At 49.4% G+C, this 16,452-nt stretch overlaps 1 protein-coding gene across 7 annotated transcripts in view; it reads right to left on the bottom strand.

The window, feature by feature from the left end:
• The window catches only part of Kdm2b (lysine demethylase 2B), a 129,917-nt gene that overhangs the window by 71,859 nt on the left and 41,606 nt on the right, over window positions 1–16,452 (bottom strand). For all 7 annotated transcript variants that reach the window (XM_041648076.1, XM_041648079.1, XM_041648077.1 and 4 more), the window contains 3 exons: window positions 15,286–15,379; window positions 14,467–14,620; window positions 6,101–6,216 (listed from right to left, as the gene is read on the bottom strand). In XM_041648076.1, the coding sequence (XP_041504010.1) occupies window positions 6,101–6,216; window positions 14,467–14,620; window positions 15,286–15,379 (364 nt within the window). The remainder of the gene's footprint in view (window positions 1–6,100; window positions 6,217–14,466; window positions 14,621–15,285; window positions 15,380–16,452) is intronic.

Genomic DNA, 16,452 nt, shown 5'->3' with positions numbered 1-16,452 from the left:
AATGAAAGGAAGGAAGGAATAACACCATTATCAATGACCTCAGCATGGAGGAACCTTCCAGAAGCTACAACCTGAATGGACATGGAAGCAGCAAGGTGACTTCATCTCCCATTGTGGGGCGCTCTCCTCCTCCACGCACTGCACAGTGGGTCCTACACAACCCCCCCCCCCCCCGACACACACACACTCTTCTCTGCCTGTTTCTAAGGATGCATCTGTGAAGGTCAGAGACTCGCTCCTCACCTCTCTCACCCTTCAGCAAGCAGCCCTTAGCCCCACGTGCCCTTTCTGTGCTGACCCGACCCGGTGTCCTGGTACCTCTTAAACAAAACCAACTTTGAGCAGAATCAAGTCCTCCATTACCTAAGACGTATTTATCTCGTGTTCTCTAAGCACCATATTGTAAAGGACCTCCCTCCCCGCCTGTCTCCCATTGCAACCCACTTTGGCTAACGTCTCAGCTCCCAAGCCCTCCTCCACCTGGGAACCAGCTCCACTTCACCTCCCTGCCTCTGGCGGATGACGTGTTTAGGGATGAGATTATGATTTGCTGCATGCTTTTCAGCTCCTCTGGGAGATGCATGGAGTTGGGAGCAGTATCAAATGTTTTCCTTGGCTCCAGCTATTTTCGGAGAAGTCCAGTTTCACTGCTGGGATGTGGGGATGCCTTTGGTCGGTTACTCATTAGTGCCCCTGGGCAGGAGAGGGGCTCTAGAGCTTGAAGCAGACCTTGACCTCCTATGATGAAGAGTTTGAGAGGAGGGGCTGAGCCCCATCCCGATTCCAGAGACTGGTCCAAAATATTCTGAAACAAATTGCCAATCCCTAAATCGCGAGCTGAGGAAAACAGACCCCCGCATTCAGAACTCCCAACAGCGGACTTGATGGAGCGAACACTTGGAACTTTTGACTTTTTAAATTTTTTTATACTATCCACGCCACTATGCCCTTGATGGGCACTGTGACACCAGAGAGTCCTTTTAGATTAGGGGGAAAATTAGAGGGGGGGGGCTGTATTTCAAGAGAGGACGGCAAACCTCCCCCTCTTTGTTGCTGAACCCAAGGGAAACCAGCTGGGTGGAAACAAATACGGATGAAGGAATTCAACTCGGTTTGGTCTTTTGTTTGTTTGTTTGGTTTTGGTTTTTTTTTGGGGGGGGGGATTTATTTTTTTTTTTCCAAGAGAGAATTGCAGAAAAAAAATTGCAAAAATTGACTTACAAACAGGTTGTCGCCTTCTACCCTCCGCCTTCAGAAGGTTTCAGCCACAAGCCTGGGAACATTAAACACATGGTTGCTCAATATTATTTGGTGACAAACTTGCAGCCTCACCAAATTGAGTTGTTAACCAACCTCTGTCCAAAACAAAGGGCAAGGCAGTCACAAAGAAGGTCCTGCGCCCTGTCTAGAGGACAATTCGACAGTGGATCTCAGGGGTCCAACTGGACTTCCAAAGGCCCAGTAAGCGGCATCCGCCTGGCCCAAGCCCTTCCTCAGAGGCCTGAGTCATCCAAGAATTGAGCGAACGCTGGAGGAAGTTGAGGTGCTCTCTCTGTACCTAGGGCCCAGGTCTTGAGAAATTAAAATGCGAGAGTGGGCGTAAGTATCTTAAATTTTGTTTTTCTCCTGGAAAAAAAAATATCAATGGGGAAAAAATAAAAACCCAATGGTAGGAGGGAGGGGAGAGGAAAGGAAAATAGTTTGCGGGTTTCCGAACAGAGTCACTGGCTGAAAAGGGAGGGAACGTGAGGGGTGCCGGCATTACCTTTTCGGGGAAGGCTGTTTTCACTAGAGTCATTAGGGGAAAAAAAAGACAAGCATAAGAAAGGCAGCAGTTTGCTGAGTGGTCATCTGGACCACCCCTTCCTGCCCTCACAGCTAACTGGAGCTGAAGGGCGTATGTCACGACTGCTGTGACAGAATTAAGAAGCTCGCAGGGCGGCAGTCCGTTCTGCTCTAGCCTTCCCATTCCTGTGATCTTCAGAGCGGGAGATTCCCAGAAGGAACTGGTCCTCTGTCAGCCCTTAGAGGCCTAGACCTGTCTGCACTGCCTTACGGGGGCCAAGTGTCACCTAGCATCTAGCACAGAAAAATGAAATTATTTCCCAAATGTGGAAGAATCTTAGGATTTGAGGGCTAGATAGCCCATCCGACCCCCGCCCAGCATCACACAGGAGGACTAGATAGTCCATCTGACCCCCACCCAGCATCACACAGGAGGACTAGATAGTCCATCTGACCCCACCCAGCATCACACAGGAGGACTAGATAGTCCATCTGACCCCACCCAGCATCACACAGGAGGAACAGATAGCCCATCCGACCCCACCCAGAATCACACAGGACCAGATAGCCTATCCGACCCCCACCCAGCATCACACAGGAGGACTAGATAGCCCATCCGACCCCACCCAGCATCACACAGGAGGACTAGATAGCCCATCCGACCCCACCCAGCATCACACAGGAGGACCAGATAGCCCATCCGACCCCCGCCCAGCATCATGCAGGAGGACTAGATAGCCCATCCGACCCCACCCAGCATCGCACAGGAGGACTAGATAGCCCATCCGACCCCACCCAGCATCACACAGGAGGACTAGATAGCCCCTCCGACCCCACCCAGCATCACACAGGAGGACCAGATAGCCCATCCGACCCCCGCCCAGCATCATGCAGGAGGACTAGATAGCCCATCCGACCCCACCCAGCATCGCACAGGAGGACTAGATAGCCCATCCGACCCCACCCAGCATCACACAGGAGGACTAGATAGCCCATCCGACCCCACCCAGCATCACACAGGAGGACTAAGATAGCCCATCCGACCCCACCCAGCATCACACAGGAGAACTAGATAGCCCATCCGACCCCACCCAGCATCACACAGGAGGACTAGATAGCCCATCCGACCCCCGCCCAGCATCACACAGGAGAACTAGATAGCCCATCCGACCCCACCCAGCATCACACAGGAGGACTAGATAGCCCATCCGACCCCACCCAGCATCACACAGGAGGACTAGATAGCCCATCCGATGCCTACCCAGCATCACACAGGAGGACTAGATAGCCCATCCGACCCCACCCAGCATCACACAGGAGGACTAGAGAGCCCATCCGACCCCCGCCCAGCATCACACAGGAGGACCAGATAGCCCATCCGACCCCACCCAGCATCACACAGGAGGACTAGATAGCCCATCCGACCCCCACCCAGCATCACACAGGAGGACTAGATAGCCCATCCGACCCCACCCAGCATCACACAGGAGGACTAGAGAGCCCATCCGACCCCCGCCCAGCATCACACAGGCAGACCTCTTTTCTAAAGTCAAACCCACACTGAGGGGCGAGGGGCTCCTGCACTGGCCTTACTCTGGCCAACCTCCAGTGTTTGTTTCCAAGCAAAGCCATGTTTTAGAACACTCTGGGAAAAACTATTTTTAAGTGGCCATAACCTTCTTCAAGGAGCTGATAGGGATGGATGGAATTGAGCTGTATCAGGCTGACAAGTAGTCCTGACATTTTATCTGGCTTCCAGTACTCTCTCTAGGGCCTTTTGTCTGCTTTGGCTCCTAAGACAGAAACAATTGGACCTTGTAGCCAAGCCCCTCTCCAAAGACCAGAAATCAAAGCAGATTAAAAGGCCTGCTGTTGCTTCCAGCTTAGCCTGTCCCCCTCCTCCCCCGCCCCCCACAGCCATCCTTACTCCAGCCCTAGAGCCAACAATCTGCTTCGGAGAAGCCAGATGGGTGCCCCCTCAGAGACTAAGGACAGGCGGCCCTGGGGGAGGGAGCCGATGGGCATCTTACTGTGATGAGATACTTCACCAGAGCAAACAGAATGATGCTGTGGGGGTAGAGGGTGGGGGGTCCATTACCCTGACTCCTGCTTGAGTGACACCAGTTGGGGAGAGGAACTAGGTTCCTAGGGGTAATAACACGGGCAGTGGGGGTCGGGGGGGGTAGGTGTTCTAAGATGGACAATCAGATTCCCTTGGGAGGAGACAGCTACCCAGCAAGGTGCCAGAGAAACTGAGACATCCCAGTCTGACTGTGGCTTTCAGGAACTGCCTGCGAAGTCTGGGCCTGACTTCTCCTTTGGAGTCCCAGCCTTCCATCCACACGGGCAGGTTGCTGCTCACAACAAATGGCCTGTTTCTCAGGGTTGGCCAAAGAACCATTGGCATCACTTGACTCAGAATGAAAAGTGACCATTTGGGCCCAGACGGTGCCTTTTCCCTGGACAGCACAGAGGACGCACACCTTTCAAGAAAGGCAGAAGAGCCTATGAAACAGGGTCTGCAGAGGATCGTGGCCCAGGACGGTGTGAAAGTGGGCATAGCAAGCCAGGAAATCCACAAACTGGACACACAATCACGCCCTGGGCCCCTTCAACTGCCTGCCTCACTTTAACTCCAATGTAGCACCCCATGAAAATGAGCCCTAAAAACAAGACCGGAAAGATACATTCTGATCGGAGCAGCTGGAAGGATTTCTCCAGAGTCCAAGCTCACCATTTTCTTTTCTTGGTTTTTCAAGACAGGGTTTCTCAGTAGCTATAGGGCCAGTCATGGAACTCGTTCTGTAGACCAGGCTGGCCTCAAACTCAGAGATCCACTTGCCTCTGCCTCTGCCTCCCACGTGCTGGGATTCAAGGTGTGCACCACCACTGCCTGGCTGCTCATCAATACTTCTTCGGGGTCTAAAAGTCACATCTTGAGGCAAATCCCAAGTAGAAATGTCACGTATTCTGTTTATACAATGGAGTTCTACTCAGTTATGAGATCGCTGCCATGTGCTACAACATGGATGGACCTTGAAAAGGCACATCATGCTGAGTGGGAAAGTTCAGGTATAAAAGGCATGAACTACATGATTCCATTCGTAACAAATGCCTAAAACAGGCAAATTCATAGAGACTGAAAGTAGATTAGAGATCTCCGGGGTTGGAGAAAGAGGGAATAAGAAATGACTGCTAATGGGTGCAGGGGTTCCTGGAGTGTATGTGAAAATGTGCTGGATTTAGTGGTGATGGCGACATACTAAGAACACAGAACTTCACATTTCCAATGGTGAATTTCACGGTATGTGAGTTATATCTCAATTCAAAGAAATATTTAAACAGCCACATTAAAAACAGAAGAGGAAAGAGGAGGGAGGATATGAAATAGGCCCTTTCCATCTCAGGGCTACAGTTTCTTCCTTCCTTCCTTTTTTTTTTTTTTTTTAAGATTTATTTATTATGTATACAGTGTTCTGTCTCTAAGTATGCGTGCAGGCCAGAGGAGGGCACCAGATCTCATTACAGATGGTTCCCAGCCACTCTCACCCCTGAACCCGCCTCAAATGCCTGGGTGCATGTGATCAAGCGTAGCATGGAAGGAAAGTGGCCAAGTCCCAGGCACGGACATTCAGAGAAAACAAACTCCAGGAACAAAAGGTACATATGACCCTATCTTGGGAAATCTGATAGCTGAGAAAACATCGCCCAAGTGGTCACAGGGAAGCCTCACCCCAAACAGCTTTCGAGGGGGATTTGAGCTCGGCAGCAAGACTAAAAACTTCTTTCCATCAGACTTCAGTAGGAAAGATATGACCTTGGACCAGGCTGGCTCTTTTTCAAGCCTCCCCAGCCCCTGCAAACTTCAGATCCATACACCTTTCTACACAGGCAAAGAAAAAAAAAAAAAGCTGGGTTCCTCCCACCTCCCGCTGTTCTCCCAAGACAAATACACACACTTGCTCAGGTAGAGTTTCCACAAAGTCTTTTTGTTTGTTTTTTGCTTTGTTTTTAATGATAAAATGTAGCTCAGCCTGGTCCCACTCTCTGTAGCCCTGGCTAGCCTTGAACTTTGGATCCTGCCTCCACTTCCCAAGAGCTGAGACTTTAGGAATGCACAATGATGCCCAACTTCCCTACAGAGGATTCTGTCTGCCTCCGGCCTGGCGGTGGACAGAAACTCCAGGGATTTAGGGCTCTGCTGGAGAATGTCTTGGCTTCCTCCAGAACCGGAACCAAGGCCCCAGCTTGAGACGGGGCAGCAGTGGGGAACTGAGAAAGACTAGCATAGCCCCGGAGCAGAGGGTGCCCTTACCCGGGTTCTGTCCTCAATCTCGTAGATCCGCAGCTGCATGGGCACGTTGAAGCTGTGCAGGATGTTCCCGCCGAACACCAGAGAGTCCACAGGGGTGTATACTGCATGGATCCAACCTGGGCGGGGAAGGCAGAGGGGGCACCAATGTGTAAGGACACGCGGTGCCTGGCATTTCAGACACCAAAGCTCCTGGGCAGCCTGAGGGACTCAGCCCAGAGCTCCCAGAGGCCCCAGTTAATTCAAGTCTGGGATGCTGCAGGCAAGTGCCTGCCTTGAAGACGCTGATGCAAACCTACCTCCTGGGACTCAAGTCAGGATACCTGTCAGGAACAGAATGCCCTGGTCCCTGCATCCAAGCTCAGCCCCCCAGCCTTTCCCTAGTTATTCCTTTGAATACTGGTCCCTGGAGGGGTCCTAAGGGACAGTTCAGAGCAATGACCACAGAACCCAGACACTTTTTCTGCAGAACACATCCTGGGGACATGGACTCTTCCAAGGCCCATGTCTAAGTTATCTCCTTAATCACAGGCTGCTTCTACCCCGTTTCAGCCTTTTTTTGTGCCCTCTATTCTTCCCCGTGCACTAACAGCCATGGTAGATGTCCCTTCTACACACTGCAACTTCTTTTTTTTTTTTCTTAGTTTTTCGAGACAGGGTTTCTCCGTAGCTTTGGAGCCTGTCCTGGAACTAACTCTTGTAGACCAGGCTGGCCTCAAACTCACAGAGATCTGCCTGCCTCTGCCACCACCGCCCGGCTCACACTGCAACTTCTTAAAAGTGTGAGTCACACTTGTGACTTCCCCAGGTGTACTCTAAGGGCTTTCCAGGTCTCAGTTGATTGATTCTTACAGAAGCAATCTCTTTTTCAACTACAACTTACAGGTGAAGAAACTAAGGTGTTTTGAGGTAAAGTCACCTGCAAGTATTTAAACCCCAAAGTTAGCCTCTGCCTGGTTTGTGGAGATTTTATTCAACAACGTCACACCTCCATTGAGACTGGTGACACTGCCAGTGCAGAAAATATCAATGTGGCCCCTGGACACAGAGCTAGGGGGATACAGCTTTATAGTGACTCTAATTTGCAGATGTTCAAACGGACTGAGAGATGAGTCCCTTGCTGCTGCAGGTCAGTGGTGGCACATAGCTTTAATCCCAGCGCTCAGGAGACAGAGGCAGGGGGATCGCTGAGTTCAAGTCAAGCTTAGTCAAGTTCCAGGACAGCCAGAGCTACACAAAAATAAATAAATAAATAATAGCCAAAAAACAAACAAACGAACAAAAGTCAGCTGGCAAGGGAGAACAGCCATTTCCCGCAACTCCGCACTGTCCCAGCGGACATGGAACAGATGTAGAAACGCACCAGGAAGCAAAGGAGAAATACGGTGAGAAGTAAGGACAGAGGCAATGACAGGGACAGCCAGTGGGGAAACTCAAGAGTAGAAGACAGAAGAGGACCAGCAGAGGGGAGAACACAAACCGGAGCAAGCAGAGACCCTGGAGCCTCTCTTCCCTAACGTATGCTTAACCATTTCACGCGAGGAAAACTCTGGAAGGCCCAACCTAACTCTGCCCAGGCTCCACGCAGGTCCAGTCTCTTTCCCAGGTGAGCTAAGACATCAGTTGTCAGGCGCACAGTCTGCACCACCTGAGAAGGACATCTGGAGGATCCAAGGCCACTGCTGGACCAGCCCTCCTTGCCAGTGCGGGCAGAGCTAACTGCTATCAGAGAAAAGTCAAACTCTGTCACCAACAGCTGGACACCGTGGGGTACAGGAATGGAGGCTCTGCTTTTGCTTTCAGGTCTCTGGCTCAGGCCATCTGCTGCTCTGTGACCACTGTGCCACTGGAGGAAACCACCAAGCACCCTGGACCTTTAAGCTCTGGGAAGACAATGGTGGAGTCTACAAAGTCTTACTTCTGCATCTGCTTGGTGCAACTGTATCAGCATAAAGTCCTATTTGCATCCTTTTCTATACTGGGGGTGGGTGGGCAGCGTGTGTATGGATTTACGTATGTGCACGTGCACCTGTGTGCACTTTTCCACGGAGGCCAGAGGCCAACATCAAGTGTCCTCCTCGAGCGCTCTGCACTTTACTTTTGGCAGCAGGGTCTCTCACTGAACCTGGATTTTCCTGACTAGCTAGACATCTGTCTCTACTCCAAACGTCAACCCCCAGTGGTGAGGTGACAGACACAGAAACTGAGCATCTGTATACTGTAATAAAAATAACAACAACAAACGGTGTCTCTTGCCTCTGCCACCTGTCAGGTGATCTTTGCAGAACCACATTTCTGGCTTTTCACCAAGCAGAGCTATGCTGTCTACTAATGCTGCCATGACCACCATCACTGATGTTTAAACAACACCTCCTAAGACAGGACTGAGGATGTCTGGAGCCTAGGGGTCCTGTTCCTATGCTCCACATGCCCACCTTTCTTTCCCTCTACCCAAGCCTGAGCCTCGGTTCCAGATTCTCCCTGATTTGGCCATGTGTGCCCACTTGAAGACGACTGCCTTCCTTGTGGAAGTTGGTGAGCCAGAACTCAATTGCTACAAGCAATTGCCATTTATGTCAGTTTGGAAAAGGACGGCGACCACAGTAAGATTAACGCAGACTCCCCCTGCAGGCAGACTGACATCTAGTACCCTAACGTGTGAACAGAGGAAAACAGGAAGACATCACTGTAAGTAGGCAGGGAATCTAGAGATTGTGGAAGGTTCTACACACTTTCCTTCTCACCCAAGGGCATCACGGGTGGGTCAGGAAGACTCACTGAGATTGAAATGGCTGCTGAGTTCCTTTCCAGCCCTGCTTACAATTGCTTCCACTGACTCAATAATGCCCTTGGGAAGAAAGGGGAAGAGAGGCTGTGGCGTTCAAAACTCATTCTTCCAAGGGCAGCTCATTCACCACGATACTCTGGGAGGCTGGTGTCCTAGTCTGTAACAGGGCAGGGGAGGCTGGTATCTGCCATCAGCAATAAGAAGGCAATGAACGCCTCATATTCAGGCCAAGCAGCTAGGGACAATGCAGCCATGGAAGGAGCAGAGTGACCTACAAAACCCACTGCAGGGTGATTTCTGGGACCCAAGGGGGCCAAAAACAGAGGCACAGAAGTCTCACCTACAGTCCCAGTGCTCAGAAAGCAGTCTATGAGCCCCTTGGCACATCTGCCTCCCTTTCTGCAGTTGTCGAGGAGACGCCATCCCAGAGTCCATGACCAGCCCACCTCCATGCCCTGGACACTGTGGCTGCCAACTAGCAAATTCCAGGCTGTCTCTGATCCAAGGCTATGTTAAGTTTGCTCTACTTCGTGCTGCAAAATGGGGAGATTTCACCTGAGAAACTGAACTGCTTCCATCCTCAGAATGTGGGAAGATACACAAGGCAGGCCCCAGTCTTCCTTGGTCCTGAAGCGCCAGAGCCAAGCAGCAATTGCCCAGTTTCCCATCCCTCTAGCACGTGCTAAGTTCACCTCCTTCATTCTGCTTCTTCCCTGGTCCTGTACCCATTTTATAGGTGGACTACCAAAGGACCCATCACGTTACACTGTCAAGGACTCAGAGCCATTATTCGTAGACCAGGCTGGCTCTGAACTCACAGATCCATAGGCCTCTGCCTCCAAGCACTGCGAGTAAAGATGTAGGCCACTTCAAACAAGCAAAACTCTTTTCTTGTTTTTTTTTTTTTTGAGACAGGCTTTCTCTGTGAAACAGTCCTGGAACTCACTCTGTAGACCAGGCTGACCTCAAACTCACAAAGATCAGCCTGTCTCTACCTACAAGTGCTGGGATTAAAGGTGTGCACCACTGATGTGGGACATCCTTCTGTATGCTGTGAATATGTCTTATTATCCTTGGTTAAATAAAGAAGTTGCTATAAAAAAATATTTATTTATTTATTTATTTATTTTAGAGATTTATTTATTTAGTATACAATATTCTGTCTGTGTGTATGCCTGCAGGCCAGAAGAGGGCCCCAGACCTCATTACAGATGGTTGTGAGCCACCATGTGGTTGCTGGGAATTGAACTCAGGACCTTTGGAAGAGCAGGCAATGCTCTTAACCGCTGAGCCATCTCTCCAGTCCCTATTTATTTATTTATTATATATACAGTGTTCTGTCTGTGTGTATGTCTGCAGGCCAGAAGAGGGCACCAAACCTCATTACAGATGGTTGTGAGCCACCATGTGGTTGCCAGGAATTGAACTCAGGACCTTTGGAAGAGTAGGCAATGAAGAAATTGCTTTGACTGAATATAGCTATGGGGGAAAGCTAAACAAAGACACAGGGAAAAAGAAGGTGGAGTCTGGAAGACACCAGCAGCCACCAGAGAAGCAAAATGTGAGGTAATAAGCCACAAGCCTTGTGGTAAAATACAGAATAACAGAAATGGGTTAAGTTGTAAGAGTTATTAGTTAATAAGCCTGAGCTAATAGGTCAGTTTATAATTAATATTAAGCTTCAGGAACTGGCAGGCAGGAGAGAAACTTCCAGTTACATGCCACCACAACTGGCTTTTAATTTTTTGGGGGGTTCCAGCAAAACTCTTGAGACAAGTAACATTGCCACCCATACTAGCTTCCCCCTGCTTCAGGTTCCCAAGGGATGGTTCTTGCTCCAAGGCAAGGTCAGGGAATACTTAAGATCAGCCAAAGTCTCTGAACTGCAGAATATTTCTCAGACATTTCCAGCCTTCAGGTATTCCTAACATGACTGCCACCTGGCTGGACATTCACCCAAGAGGGAGGGGCTGTATCATACATCCCCTCAGGCCCTTCCTCACTGCCTGCAATCAGGCTGGCTCCAAGAACATTTGCTAAGTGAGTGCTTTTTTTTTGGGGGGGGGGGGAGGGGGGTGGTTTCGAGACAGGGTTTCTCTGTAGCTTTGGAGCCTGTCCTGGAACTAGCTCTTGTAGACCAGGCTGGTCTCCAACTCACAGAGATCCGCCTGCCTCTGCCTCCCAAGTGCTGGGATTAAAGGCGTGTGACACCACCGCCTGGCTCTAAATGACTGCTTTAATCTCAGAATGTGGGAGGTGAGTTAGAGGATCATGAGTTCAAAACCACCCTCCACTGTCACAAGTCTGAAGTCAGCCTGGTTCACATGAAATGCTTGCACACAACCAACCAACCAAACAACCAACCACATGAAGATATTTGCTTGTTGAGCTGTTTGTTGGTTAGGTGGGTTTGTGTTTGGTTTGGTTTGGTTTGGTTTGGTTTGGTTTGGTTAAGTGAGAAAGTAAGTTTCCCAAAGTCACATGGTCAGGAAGGGGCAACAGAATACAAGCCAGGTGAGCAGGTGTAAAAGCTAGGTACACCTGGGTACCTAAACCTGCCCCTGAAACTTTATCAATTGAGAAACAGACCTTTGGTCAGGTATCTTTATTTTTGGTAAAAAGGGCATAGGGAGAAGAGAGGCTTGAGTTTTCCCTTATACACTGACAACAAAAACAAACAGTGGACATAGAATGTTTCCTGCTCAGAATTATTACCCATAACTCACCTGGACTGTTGCAGCCAGAGCGGGAGGCCAAGGCCACACACACGGTCAGGACATCAGAAAAGGAGATGTCCCTTGGCTCATCCTCATACAGCCCCTTGACTTCCTATTGTTTGACACTCATGCTTGCCTCTAATGTCCAGGGTGAACCCAGTGGTCTCCTCACTAGACGCTCCTGGCACTCTGACCTGTGCTACCATTTCCTGTACCTCCATGATGGCCCGCAGATCCACAGGATAAACCCAGGAGGCCCCCTTTTCTGATCTTTCCCTCTCGGTTCTCTTCAATGATCTTGCTCTTGATGGGAGTTCTCCTGGCCTGTCCAGGGATAGAGACCGAAGAGCCACCAGCGCTGAACTTACATAGCTCCTCTGTCCTCAGACACAGGAAGGAAAAGCAATACACACTCTAACCCATCAGCCTCCTATGAACTTTCAAAGAACTGGAGACCTACTGGGAGACAGAGGCGGACACTCAGCGCTTAAGGCAGCAGAAAACATGTCTAAGCTTTCTAGGGTGGGCTGACGTGTTACAGTTCATTTGGCAGAGCACTTAGCCAGTGTCTGTGAGGCCCTGGGTTCATTCCTCAACAGACCGTAGATCGACAGACAGACAGACAAATTCACTGTGGAGGCTGGTCATTGTGGTATATGTCTGTGGTCCTAAAATTTGGGAGGCAGAGGCAAGAGGATCATGACACCTAGCCCATTCTGTGTTATATATCAAATCTGTCTCAAGCTTGATAAGGTCCCACATGCCTAAGATCCTAGCACCTCAGAAGTAGAGGCAGGAGGAGCAGGACTTGATGATCTTTCTCGGGTACATAGTGAAACCAAAGCCAACCTAGGTTATGTGGGACCCTGCCTCAACACCCCCATCCCAATACACACACACAAAAAAAAAAGCTGACTAAAAAAGGATAAAAAAAGAAAGAAAGAAAGAAAGAAAGAAAGAAAAGAATTAAAATTTATGGTTATCACCATGGAAATGAAAATCTAGGTCAGGGGTTAACTAGAACTAGATTCTCCAACACAGAAACACTCTTAAAGCCTTCTGGATTCCCTCAAGGCTCTCTCCGTGCAAAACACAAGCAGACTACCATACAACTAACTCAAATGTGTGTATCTGCAGATCAGAGGGTTTAGATGCTGGAGTTTCCAGGTCCCAAGAGAACCGAAAGTATTCACTTAGGTCCCTGAAACTTAAAATCCAAATCTTGGGGCCAGCAAGATGGCTTACGGGGTAAGCCTGGTACTTGCCACCAAGCCTGAGAACCTGAGTTTGATCCCTAGGGTCACATGGTAGAAGGAGAAAATCAACTCCCTCAAGCTATCCTGCGACCTCCAAACTCTAGCCCCCTGCCTCAACACACACACACACACACACACACACACACACACACACAAAACAAATATAGAAATAAAATGTGATTTTTATCTTTTAATGTTGCCTGGTAGCAACAACGTAGGAAAAATAAAGACAGAGGTAGATTTTTTTTAGACTCAAAAAAAGTTTGCAGGGTGGTGGCGGCGCACTCCTTTAATCCCTGCACTCAAGAAGCAGAGACAGGCGGATCTCTGTGAGCTTGAGGCCAGCCTGGTCTACAGAGTGAGTTCCTGGACAGCCAGGACTACACAGAGAAACCCTGTCTTGAAAAACCAAAACCAAAACAAAACAAGCAAACAAATAAAAATCCACCAAGCTTAAAGCACCACTCTTCCTTTAAAATGTATTCCTACAGGCCCTGCTCACCCACATGTGATACTGCTTCTAAGCACTCATCCCATGGTGTCACGCCGTATTAGATCTTATTTCTGATTAGACACTGGTTTTGATACTCACAAGGCACATTAGAACCAGCCTCTTTGACCTGGTCATTGCCAACTCCAGTGTATCTTTCTTAGATACCCAACACAATTCTCCTTTAAACTCCTATCACAACCACTTCCTGCCACTCTTTCTTCTGGTTGACATAGCTTCCAAAGTCTAATTATCAAGAAATATACAAGCTCCCACGTGTGGACTTGACACTCTGCCTCCCCCTACACACATAGAACTCCCTGATTCCTAGGTCACTGGCTACCTCTGTTAGTTAACTCGGTCTATAGCTAAAGGCCCTCTCTCATCTGTTTCTACGAAACTAGAAGAAGGAGGTCTGAACTCACTAATAAGTTCATACAACTTGGCCCATTTTTAAGGAGAGAAAACTGAGGCAGCAGAGCCAAGTGCCAACTAAGAGGGCTCATAACCCTTTCCTAGAGCTTGCACTGACGTCTGTAGGGCACTCATCTTCAGTCCCTAAGGGGCCTGTCATCTTCACATAGAAATCTTTCGACTAATGGTTCCCAACCTTCCTAAAGCTGTGACCCCTTAATATAGTTTCTCATGTTGTGGTGGCCACAACCATAAAATTATTTTTGCTACTTCATAATGGTAATTTTGCTACTGTTATGAACCATAATGTAAATATCTGACGATATCTGATATGCAGGATATCTGATATGTGACCCCTATGAAAGGGTCATTTGACACCCAAAGGGGTTGTGACCCACAGTCTGAAAACCACTGTTCTAAAGGAAGGCTCAAGATAGACATTCAAATGTCCCCAGAGAAAGGACCCGGGGCTTCTCTAAGAGCCACGGAAGGCCGACCCACAGGTATGGCAACCCAGGTTCTGTGTTTTCTCTGTTCCACCAGACCTACTCTCAAGGCTTATCCATGGCTCCCCTAATCCCAAAGCCCACAGAAGCCCTCACTTGGCCTCCAACCCTGGCTGAATCCACAGGGAGGCAAGAGGCTGCTCCAAATGATGGGGGAGCCAGCGGTTGACCAACCCCAAGACTACAACAGGAACCTACCAGAAGGGATGAAAAATGTGTAGCCTTGTTTCAGCTCAATTCTTTGGCATCGTTCCACGCGGTCTCCCAGAAAGATGTCACTTTGTTTGCCTGACAGCACCCACTCCTCATACAGTGCCAAGTTGTGCAGGGTTGGAGGGATCAGCCAGAAGATCTTGAGAGGGAAAGGAGGCAGTTAGGCTGAAGTCTCTGATTTCTTCCAGACTCTGAACAAACCCCAAAGAGCCCCACCTACTTGGGGAGGGTTCTGGCTGCCTTTAGGATATCCCCATTCCTGCTGAAATACCAAGGCAGGAATGCTTCCTGTGCTGGGTGGAACAGTTTCTCCCCTGAGCCACAGGCTTGTCTGGGAGGTAGCGAGCGAAGTGGAAGGGAATTTCCTAAGATGTATGATAAAATGGCCCCAATAAATAAACTTCGCCTGTGCTCACTTTGGAGGAAAAACATCTGGAATCAAGTGGGCTGACCTCCTCCCTGAGTCTCTTCCAACACCGTCGTTTAAAATGGATGTCCATGAAGACCCAGATGAGCCAGGCCCTCATGGGCATCCTCAAGAAACCCGTGCATCACCTACATCCATGCAGGGATGCTGCCCACAAAAGTAGACTTGGCACAGGCACCCTGAATATATACCCCACTACTTCATCTTCAGAGCCATGTCTATCTCTGGTGCAAAACGTTCTTGCTCAGAGGCAGGCAGTGACTGCCACCTCTACTCTGAAGTTAAAAAACCCAGAGACAAAGCCAAGGAATTTATGCTAGAGGGTCTTAGGAGGTGCAAACCGGCCTGAAGTACTTACGAAAGCTAGAGATACTCACCTTCCCACCACGGAAAACATGGTACCACACAGAGGTACCTCCGAAGTCAATGTGGAAGTCAGTGAAACAACCCTTCACACTCATCAGACAGTACCTGCAATACAGAAGCAGGAGTGGGGGCAGAGAGCACAAGTCAACTCCAAATAACAGGGCGAGCAAACCCTTCAGAGCCACCTGACCCGATGATGCCCTTTTATAAAGGTTGCAGATGGGGAATTTCCTCTTCTTATTTTAAAAATTAAAATCTAAGTGGAGTTTCCCTCCTGGGGGATGCCCCTGGGATCAGGTGACAAATCTCAAGCATGGGTCACCCACCCAGAGCTCAGAGACAGCGTCTTGGTTTTCAAGTTCCCAAGAGAACTGGCAACCCATAGGCCACTATCAGTTTCGACCCCTAACCGCCACCCCTCCCCCCCCCAATCCCAAGGCTTCCTTTCTGCTCCTTCACAGATCCAATGACTTCAGCTCTCCCTAGCTGCCAGCCCCCTTTGTAGCAGCTGGGCCCCCTGGAATTCAGTAGTAAACCACCTGCGTAGTCAGCCAATTACCAGTCCCCATTCATCTCATTCATTCAACCAGCAGTCCAGCCCAGGAATGAAGCTCAGCGCTGAGAAATGGGTAAGAGTGCAGACGATCCCTGCCCTTGCAGAAGAGCCTCTTGCAGACAAGGCTACACAGATAAAGTTAAATGACGCAATGGCTCGCCAAGTAAGCAATGAAGCTAGAAATCCCACCCAGTTCCGCAGACACGAAACACCCTAAGTTAGGGAAATCCGACGAGGAAGCACACAGATTAGTGGTGGCCAGGGGCTGGGTGGGGGTGGGGTGGGAATGACACTAACATGGGTGGGGGTTTCATCCCATCAGGATGAAAATACCTAAAATTGGCTGTGTGGTTGCACCTTTCTGTCAACACACCAGAAAACACTGGGTTGCACACTTTTTCTATGTGAGCTATATGTGAATTTTATCTCAAAGATGTTTTATCGCAAGTGGAAGGATTCAAAGATGGTCTTGGGATTGGAGAGGGGTGAAAAACTCCGGCAATAGAAGCTGGACCACAGGTTGTGTATCCAAGGCGAGAAGGAACCCACAGCAGCTCCGTCCCTGATAAGCACTAGAAGAGGCAGGCAGTCCAGCCTTTAAGGCAGGTACACAGCAAGCTCC

This window comes from Microtus oregoni, unplaced genomic scaffold (assembly GCF_018167655.1).
Source record: "Microtus oregoni isolate MIOR12 unplaced genomic scaffold, Mior012 000003F_ref0000135, whole genome shotgun sequence".
In the NCBI taxonomy this organism is placed as follows: Eukaryota; Metazoa; Chordata; class Mammalia; order Rodentia; family Cricetidae; genus Microtus; species Microtus oregoni.
The sequence above is the reverse complement of the archived record's forward strand: the minus strand, read 5'-3'. Positions and strand labels throughout refer to the sequence as shown.